The following is a 10,389-nucleotide window of genomic DNA, read 5'->3' as shown; positions in this document are numbered from 1 at the left end:
TTTGTAAGTTCTTTAAAAACGCTCTCTTTATGTCCCTTTTCAAAAAAGCGTAGGCTAAAGGGTTCAAAGCTGAATTTGAAATTAATATCGGTATTTTGTAAGCATCATCCTCGCACTTTTAGAGGAATAGACCAATATAGAGCAGCGCATTAAAATGCTGTAACACACGAGGGTAAAGCCCACAATGATTGCTGTTATTTTCACTGTACTGCTGTCCTGACTTTTTAAAAAAACTTCGTGGTTGAAACGTAACTGTTTTGCTAAAGTATTTGGCGGCTCTTTTATGGTTAAATACAACTCGCACCATGGATCCAACGCAGAATACCAGCATAACACAAGGAAGAAACTCGTAGAAAGTGGCAATAATAATCGAATGAATTCTTATAAAGATAGGTTTGGAAAAAACGAGCCCAGCCATTGGGAAAAGCAATCGTCCAATTGCAATGACCCAAGCCAAAGAAATAATGCAGACGACACGACGACGAGTCATAAAACTCAAGTATGCAAAAGGAATGACAACCGCGATGAAACGATCCAGCACTACGCTGCACAGGTTCATCATGGAAGCGTAACACAGTGAGAATCTTGTCAAGATTACTAAGCGCTGCCAAATAACATTGCCTTTACAGCTTTTTGAAATCTCACAAAATAGAAGAAGGGAACAGTGGTCGTCCCAATCAAAAAATCTGCCACTGCAAGTGAGACGAGAAATGCATTGGTTTTGGTGCGAAGCTGTCGTTTGCTGAACACGAGAAAGATAATTACTCCATTTCCAGTTATTGTCAGAATGCTAAGACACCAGTTAATGATCCAGATCCAGGTTCTCATCAGTTTCGGCTCACCTCGTCTCCTCGAGTAATGATGAATGGGTAATCTGAAAGTTGATGCACACCAAATTATCTGTTGCTCCTTGATCACAGGAAAGCAAAGCACACAGGACATAAACTGTTGGTTCGCTCAATATTTTCGCTGTCACAATTTAGATGAAAAAATGTGTACTTTCCGTTCTACCAACTATAGGTTTCGCGGTAATTGCATTCTGGTAGTTCTCAAGAGTAAGAACTAATTCTTACGGTTTCCATTGATTTTCATATTATGCTGCATCAGCGTGGAACTCCTTCAGTTCCAGACTCTATCAGAGGCATGACAACCATCTAATTTTTTGGACTTTAAGACACAAATTTTCAACGAGACAATTTCGAATGTTTTCTTAACAAAAGAGGATGGGTGTATGTATCGACGTCACCATGAAAGAAGTGTGTACAGTTAATAAACTTGGTCAACAAATTGCAGTAAAGAATATACCTTCTGACAGCTTTCACCCGGCAATAGTTCAATAGCCAGGTAAATGGGAAACCGACTCTAGTGCAATTGTAAGAACAGATGTAAATATCTGGCATTACGGAACAACGAAGTCCGAAGCATTTTGGGTGGTAAATCATCAGAAGACGGTTTTTGGGCTCACGTTGGGTCAATCGTAAATAAAACGCTGAATTAGACCTTGATTTCGAGAAGCGCGGAGTCTTAAAAAGTCCCCTAAATAATTGTTGCTCAAATAAACTCAAAACTGTTAAAACGGTACGGAAATTATTCATTTACCTTTGACGGCTGGTATGAAGGTTGTCAATTACCACGTTACGGCGGGTCTGATAATTGAACCTGATCGAATAAATGCCCTCGATGGAAATTACAAATGTAGATAAGACAAAAAAACAAAATTTTAATAGATTTTAAGGTAAAAATAACGGGTAATATAAATACGACGTTTCAACCTCGCTTCGGTTGAAAGTAAAAAATTGACATATATATGGCGGAAAAGTTATTCACACAATATAGAATGGTAAAATTGTAAAAAAAGAAATAACTCACCTGATAACTGATTACATACAACAATTAAGGAAAACGATGTAAAGCCCGGCAAAAACCATTTCAAAAATTAACAACTCAAATTAACTGAAATGTTCAGCGTGACTCAATAAGTGCAAAAGCATTTAGATGTAAATATGTTTCTTATTGTATTTTATGACACATTTTCAGCATTTTGTTTCTTGTATGTAAGTAGTTTTTTTTTTTTTTGCATTCATGATTTTTAATATTAAAGAAATATTACAAATTAAGTAACTTTTACATCTCTTCTATATGTGATCAAAAGGTCTAGATAGCAACAGAAACACATACAGTCGTAGAAACAGTCCAACTTTCTTTAATTTACCAAACATGTTTCGACGGTACACCCGTCATCGTCAGAGTTACAAAGTTTGGATTTCATGGTTGCTCCTGTTTCGGGCATCCAACCTCCCAAGCAGTCATGAAGGAAAAACTCATAAAACCAATTACGTTAGGGCCGCATTAGAACCCAATGGCTATCCTTCGTCTGTTATTTCTACCATCCTCAACAAGAAGCCACCCCCACCTACAGTCCCTCCACCAGAAGAACTGGTTTCTATGTTTTTCAAATGGGTCGAACCATCGGATACGTATCAGGGTTGTGCATGCCTCCCCTACATCAATGGCCTAACCGAACCTCCAACAAGATTACTCCGCAACCATGAAATCCGCGTTGCCAACAAGCCGTTCAAAACTCTTCAACAAGAATTCCCGTCCCCAAAGTACCGACAACCTTCAGATCTCCAATGTGATGTTGTTTATAAAATCCCATGTAAAGAGTGCTCTTGGAACTACATAGGAGAAACCGCTGCTTCCAAAACCCGTAAAAAGGAACATCAACGAAACTTCAAAAACTACACAAAGGGCTCAAATGTTGCTAACCATGCGTGCCTAAATAATTATCCATTGACTTTGATAATGCTTGAGTTATGGACAAAGGAAATTACCGCGTTCAAGAAAGACTAGAATCTTGGCACACAGCTAAAACTCTTGACGCGGGTAATAATTCAAACCGTTGCCTAGGCAATACTCCATTTTACTGTAATTAGATTTCTTCTACATTTAATTTCTCAGCTCTTCACACACTTTTTGTATTCGTTTATGCTCGTTGTAGACTGAATCTGTTCTTTATATTTCATGAAAATAATCTCAGTATAAATGTCTTTTAAAATACACCTTCACTGTGGACATTCGTCTCTTTTTAGCGGCGCTATAGCGGTTCAAAGTCGGCAAAATCCCATACAGTTTCTGTAAATTTAGCCTTGTTTGTCCCCCGCCAAGATAGCGCCAAAAACCGTGGAAGTGTCTATCCCGGCTCTCAACTTTGTACCCATTGTGAGTTGTCTGCTGACTTCAAAGTATTTGATGATCAGAGGATCATCCACCAACCATCCAAAAATCGAGATATCACTCGAATACACAAGTGCCCAGGACCGTCCGCGTCAAGAATAGTGTGCTGCTCGCCTCATGGCTCGCAGCAATGTCCTTGCTTTTAAATTAACGCCAGCAATGCCGCTGCCATCTTGCAGTGCCGTTTAGAGTCTGTACAAGTGGTGTTAAAGAAACATGGATAATTTTGCCTCAAATAAGTCAGTGCCACTTCTTCATTGTAACTCCACGCACGGCTTTTTGATCGCTTTTTCTCCGCCATAACGCTGCGAAAAAATTCGAAACACTTGCGATACGCTGTAAAACTGCATTTAAATCGAATCCGGTTTACTTGTGCGAATTTTGGATTGCAACTTGAGCGCGACAAAATTGCATCAAGTTGCTCCGACAAAAATCGCATGTGTAAACGGGCCTTCATATGTGAAAGCCCTTTCCAAAAAAAAAAAAAGTCTTCACGCCCTTACTAACCAGACTAAAAAGTTTTCGCAAGTTTATAATAGAACAATTCGAGCACAAGAAAGTCAAATTATTTGATTACACCTGACGTCAAGACGGTAAAACTTAAGCCTACATTTTTCTATTGTTTTGGCACAAACGTGGCCTTCTTATCACGTGAGTGCAATCAAAGAATTGTGTTTATGTGATTTGGGGACATGCCCTGGCTCGTCCCAATTGTATGAGAGTATAAACCCATTTAGACGCCTTATTTTATATATATGTACTATCCTTTTTGAGAAACGATTCAAGAATAAGAACCTCCACCGAGAGACACTGGAAAAATCGGATTCTGCATCAGGGTTGCCAATGAAGCTAAAGAAACCTTACGGTCTGCTTATCTCGAAATCAGATTTGTTTTGCTTTTTATTTATAATTCAAGTCATAATACAGACTGGAATTTCTTCCTGAATCGAAATCTTGGATCTATGCTGGCTTGTTTAATAATAACAATGGCATTTCATGCTATAGCTAATGTAGAGGATATAGCGGAACAAGCTTAGAACAAGCCTGATGCGCGGCGGTTAGTGTCAAGGTAGGGTGAACTAACCAAGCTATGTTACAAACTGAAAGACATTTGCAAAAACGCAAGTGTGTGTTTATATCAGTGAATGGCATTCCAAGATTTTCAAAAGGTCAGAATGGAGACATCTAATTCACTGTGCAGTGACCGTACGTGCAAGGACGTTAACGAGAGAATAGTAGCGGAGTATCGGATAAGAAAGAAAGATGTAAAGAAAAAGGAGAAAGGAAGGATAGATCATTGGAAGCCGCGGAATGAACTGTGACGATGAAACATTGACCGACTTAAGTCTTTAATGGGATTGGATGGAGTCGTTTGCTGTTGTAATTTTCCCGTGCAGGGTGTAGGCACAATGATTTTGAGGCATAGTTTTATTTGAAATGTTTGTCATTAGTGCCAATCATCACGGCTTGTGACTTCAGTCCTCGTTTTGGTTAAATCAGGTAGAGATCCCGGCTTCCTTTTGCGCTCTGAGTTGAATTAATGTAACTGGTATTGTAACTGCGTGCTGTCGAATGTAAAGAACAGGTTGCGAGAATGACTGTATATTAAACTAATTTCCTTACAAATGTTGAATAAAATGAAGCAGTTTTCAATTGATGCAATAGGGTCTCTTTTCTCTATCCATGAGCCTTTCAATTCTCGTATATGAATGTAGGTAAAAAAAATGGCCGTCATTGATCTCTCATCCACCTTTTTGCATTATCAACAGCAACTATAGACACCGTGCTGACAATGTTTTGTCCCTCAAAATCAATTTAACAATCATCGTCATCCCGTTAACCTAAGCAACTAAAACACATAAAGATAAAATATCAAAATCGACCGATTCTTCATTCTATTGGCTAAAGCTCTAGCACCTGGCATTGTGGATCACTTTGTGGATGACGTTTAGATAGTATTCTAAACAGGAAAAAGTTATAGGGAACCATATTTGGTTTGTTACGCTCACTTCAAGCTCACTTCAAGTCTTAGACATCACAGAGTGATAACTGTATCTTACTAAAAATCCGTTCCATAATCAACATGCTGTAAGGCAGGAACATTTGTTAAACCCGTGCGAAATGAGAACCTGGATTTGGATCATTGACTGGTGTCTTACCATTCTGGCAATAAGTGGAAATGGAGTTGTTATCTTTCTCGTGCTGAGCAAACGACAGCTTCACACCAAAACCAACGCAATTCTCACCTCGCTTGCAGTGGTGGATTTTTCCGTGGGCATATTTGTTGTTCCCCACTTACACTTTTGCGAAATTACAAAAAGCTTCAAGTGCGTGCATGATCCTACGCTACCTATGCTTACTTGGGTTAACTTGATAAGATGGTTATTCGTTTACGCTTCCATAATAAACTTGTGCAGCCTGGTCTTGGATCGCTACATCGCAGTTGCCAAGCCCTTTGCGTACTTACGTTTTATGACTCGTCGTCGTGTCATCTGCATTATTTCCTTGGCTTGGGTTATTGCAATTGTTCCATTGATTTTCCCAACAGCGGCGATAGTTTTTTCCAACCATGTCTTTTTTACAATCTATTCTCTTATTGTTGCCATTTTTTATGAGTTTCTTCCGTGTGTTATGCTAGCATTCTGTCTTTATCAATGGTGCACGTCGTATTTAAGCATAGAAGAGCCGCACGTACTTTAGCAAGACAGTTACGTTTTAACCATAAAACTTTGATGAAAACTTGCAACAACATGACAACTGTTAAAATAACAGCAATTGTTGCAGGTTTTGCTATTATGTCTTACAGCATATATATACATTGTTCTGTGATAATTTTTCTTAATCCTAAAGCAGACTGTGGTGACTTCGAGTTCAAAATTCCAGTATTAGTTTCCAATTCGGCTTTAAACCCCTTGGCGTACACTTTCTTAAAAAGGGACATAAAGAAAGTTTTCAAGCAACTTGTAAAGTCCACTTTCAAGCGACCAACAAGCAGGCCGGTGAATTTGTAGCGCTTAAAAACCGTGGTTGAAAGCCTAGTTAGTAATGATCAGTATAACTTATCGTCCTCGCTGTATCAACGGTTTCGAAAACGGAAAAGAGTCACTGATTGTTAAAATGACGTTTTTTTATGTCGTCGTACCACAGCTCGAACAGAACGTAATCCTAGAGTGGTAAGAAGGCTTCAAAAATGCCTGAGTTTTACTTTGAATGTGAAAGGGGTTTATTTTAGTTGAATGCTTTAAATTGTAACCTTAGAAACTCGGTATCTTCAGAAAAGCCGAAGTACGATCTAAAATCTAGTTTGACCCCCCTCCAATGCGTACTTCAGCACATCAAAACACCATCACGCGATACGGCATCCAGTAAGTCTCAGTTGACTTGAGTTTCTGTCGCACTTATGGCCTATTTGGACCTAAGTATGAACTCACTAATTCTGTCCACAAGCAAACTTATGTTCCCTTCTGTTCATCAATTGCTGTGCACTGCGGGTAGCCTGTCACACAGGGCTTTTTTTTTTTTAATTCTTTGGCAAACCAAACGATGAATTGCCGACTACCGTTTTGAAGCTACCGCCTGCGATATCAGTCATAGGGAGACCGGGACCGCTAAGCCTAACTTGCGACTCAAAGGTTAACTATATTTCTTCTTGTCTTTCAATATCTGATTCTTCTTTTTAAAACTTTGCATAGGATTTTGAGTAGGAAGTAAAAGTTCAGCAAACGTAGTTTCATGTCAGTTTTGTGATTGGAACTGGAATTTTAGTTAGTAGAATATCTGTGGAATGATTTCCTAGTTATTGACGCGAGGAAACTTTGGACAAGCTTAAAAAAGTGCTGAAGCGAATACCTCGAAAAGCCACACCCCCCCCCCCCCCCCCCCCTCCCTTCCTGATTACTTCTTTTAGTTGAATATTTGTTACCCTTCTGGCACCGGAAAGTGAATATCCCGAGCAATAGTGACCCTAGATGCTGAGTTCAGTTAGATAGATGAGTGACTGCTCCAACGAGGTCTCTCCCTATTTCTCACTCTAGACGACAACAAGGTGTATGAACGTTACCGTCCCTGGGCTCGTGTTTGTTCCAGCTGGTACATGGTAGAAATCGCTCCTTACCTTCAATAAACTAGCACTTGAACTTTCAAAAAGTCGACTTCACCTTAGAGTTTTTACATCTGGTTAAGCAACCAGAAAGTATCTTGCATACGCACTTAAGGTAAAGGTAAAGGTATACGTTATTTAACGTCGGGAGTTGCTTTACTCTCTAGAGAGTCCTCTCCCAGGAAGCCGACGGTGCGCTCATTTTACCCCCCTCTTTCCATCAGTGCTCCGTTTTAAGGGTATTTAAAGCTACTTAGGCTACACTGAAAGGAAAGAAGTCGAAACAAAGACGTGAAATCCAGGGAAAGGAAAGGAAAGGAACTTTATTTAAGTGTCTAATCTTCTAGCGCTGTAGAGCACTAATCGGGGACACTGTAAATTGAAATTAACAAGTTAACGCAAATGAAATCAAATGTTGGTTTTTGAGGAGAGGGGAAAACCGGAGTACCCGGAGAAAAACCTCTCAGTGCAGAGTAGAGACCCAACAAACTCAACCCACATATGACGCCGAGTCTGGGAATCGAACCCGGGCCACATTGGTGGGAGGCGAGTGCTCTCATCACTGCGCCATCCTTGCACCCCGTGATACCATTGGTTAGTCTCTAGCACCTCAGGGGAAGGCGATGCATAAGTGAGAAATAGTGGTTTTTTTGAGGATAACTCCCCCCGGTTTTGAGTTATGACCCCCTAACCCCAAGAAGTTGCTGCAGAATTGGATGACGTATCCTGTGATACCATTGCTTTAAGGGAGAAAAAGTGGTTTTTTGAGTGCGGCCCTCCTAACCTTCAAAAGGTGTTACGGAATTGGATGGCGCATCCTATGATTCCATTGGTTTAGGGTTCGAACTCGGGACCTTATGCACCAAGGCCGCGCACTAGCCGACTGTGCCACCCTTGCTCCTAAGCATTAGCATCAACCAAAAATACCAAGGGCCTGGTCAGCGCTAAGCATGCTTCGAGCAACCCGAGCCAAGTCTTCTCATATCTGAAATATCACTTTTAAAGGGACGAATAAGTTTAAAACATTCCTCAGACTTACTTGGTTTGTTGCCTTTCAAAAATTTGAACCGCTTTTTCTTGCATGCTAAATAAGGGTACATTGTAAGCCACAGCTCACTTCTTTTGGTCAAGAAAATGCCAACATTTGTGTTGCTCAAAGAAACGTTTGCTGGCAGCAGACTCGAGCACAGAATTTTCTCCGGCTATCCGTTGCCGAGAAAAGACCCTGGCTGTTCTTAGTAATATGAATCAGTTCAAGGTCTCTCTCCCACTTAATTCGAAAAGAGTGAATTGGAGCCTGGATTTAAGACTGCACTAACAACTGCCACACCCTGGCTACATTTCCCTCTTCTCGATTAAGAAAATAACACAAACAACGGTGATAAACATTGTATTCCAACGCATTTTTTTATATAGAACTTGGGGTTTCGTATGCTAGTCAACATACATTTCAAAAGTGACCGATACGATTTTTGAAAACTATATATATATCGTAAACACCCTGTTATTTTTAAAGAGTTAATTTCACTCCAGTGCAGGAGTGAAAAGGTGGAGTAAAATAAAGCGGAGTAAAATGTACTCCTAAGAGGAGTTAATTTAACACCCACTAAGAGTAATTTTTACTCAGTGCTAGTTAATATTCAAAGGCAATGACTTTGCTAGAGTAAATTTTACTCTCCCTACCGATATAATATGCTAGAGTTAATTTTACTCCTATTTATCGGGAAACTGAGTAAAGTCTACCCCACTTACTAATTCTACTTTCTGAGAAAAAAGGTAGAAGAGGATTTTACTCCTACTATATATGTATTTTTGTAGGGTAAATTTAAGTTTAGCCAGTCAAAGATGTGGAATTAAGGTTGTTTTATTTTTGTGAAAGCCACCGATTAATTCTTTGTTTTCAAGGAGTTGGAGTGAAAAAGTGGAGTAAAACTAAACGCAATAAAATGTACGCGTCTTATTTAGTACTCCACTAATTAACCCTTTAACTCCCAATAGTGCCACTTATACATTTTACTTTGTCTAACGCCAGACGAATTTTACTCGTCAATGGGGAACCCCACGGGGCTGAAAGGGTTAACAACAGCTGGATTCACTCAAAAACTATGTCCCCATTAACCCTTTAACCCCCAATAGTGCCACTTATAGATTTTACTCTGTCTACAGAAAGCTGATTTAACACATCAATGGGGAACCCCACGGGGCTGAAAGGGTTAACAACAGCTGGATTCACTCAAAAACTATGTCCTCATTAACCCTTTAACTCCCAATAGTGCCACTTATAGATTTTACTCTGTCTAACGCCAGACGATTTTACTCGTCAATGGGCTGAAAGGGTTAACAACAGCTGGATTCACTCAAAAACTATGTCCCCATTAACCCTTTAACCCCCAATAGTGCCACTTATAGATTTTACTCTGTCTAAAGCCAGACGATTTTACTCGTCAATGGGGAACCCCACGGGGCTGAAAGGGTTAACAACAGCTGGATTCACTCAATAACTGTGTCCTCATTAACCTTTTAACTCCCAATAGTGCCACTTATAGATTTTACTCTGTCTAACGCCAGACGATTTTACTCGTCAATGGGGAACCCCACGGGGCTGAAGGGGTTAACAACAGCTGGATTCACTCAAAAACTATGTCCCCATTAACCCTTTAACTCCCAATAGTGCCACTTATAGATTTTACTCTGTCTAACGCCAGACGATTTTACTCGTCAATGGGGAACCCCACGGGGCTGAAAGGGTTAACAACAGCTGGATTCACTCAAAAACTATGTCCCCATTAACCCTTTAACTCCCAATAGTGCCACTTATAGATTTTACTCTGTCTAACGCCAGACGATTTTACTCGTCAATGGGGAACTCCACGGGGCTGAAAGGGTTAACAACAGCTGGATTCACTCAAAAACTATGTCCCCATTAACCTTTTAACTCCCAATAGTGCCACTTATAGATTTTACTCTGTCTAACGCCAGACGAATTTTACTCGTCAATGGGGAACCCCACGGGGCTGAAAGGGTTAACAACAGCTGGATTCACTCAAAAACTA

At 40.1% G+C, this 10,389-nt stretch overlaps 1 protein-coding gene and 1 pseudogene across 1 annotated transcript; one reads left to right on the top strand and one right to left on the bottom strand.

Annotated features, from left to right (window-relative positions):
- Positions 1-1,111, bottom strand: part of LOC138040446 (histamine H2 receptor-like) — a 3,591-nt pseudogene extending 2,480 nt beyond the window's left edge.
- Positions 1,112-5,251: 4,140 nt separating this feature from the next.
- LOC138040445 (D(3) dopamine receptor-like) lies at positions 5,252-6,544 on the top strand. The gene is made up of 2 exons (XM_068886173.1): positions 5,252-5,843; positions 5,876-6,544. The coding sequence occupies exons 1-2, from the start codon at positions 5,359-5,361 to the stop codon at positions 6,246-6,248; spliced, it is 858 nt and encodes a 285-aa protein (XP_068742274.1). The 5' UTR covers positions 5,252-5,358; the 3' UTR covers positions 6,249-6,544.
- The last annotated feature ends 3,845 nt before the right edge of the window (positions 6,545-10,389 follow it).

Source organism: Montipora capricornis, chromosome 3 (assembly GCF_036669925.1).
Source record: "Montipora capricornis isolate CH-2021 chromosome 3, ASM3666992v2, whole genome shotgun sequence".
NCBI lineage: Eukaryota > Metazoa > Cnidaria > Anthozoa > Scleractinia > Acroporidae > Montipora > Montipora capricornis.
This window is presented reverse-complemented; position numbering and strand designations above follow the sequence as displayed.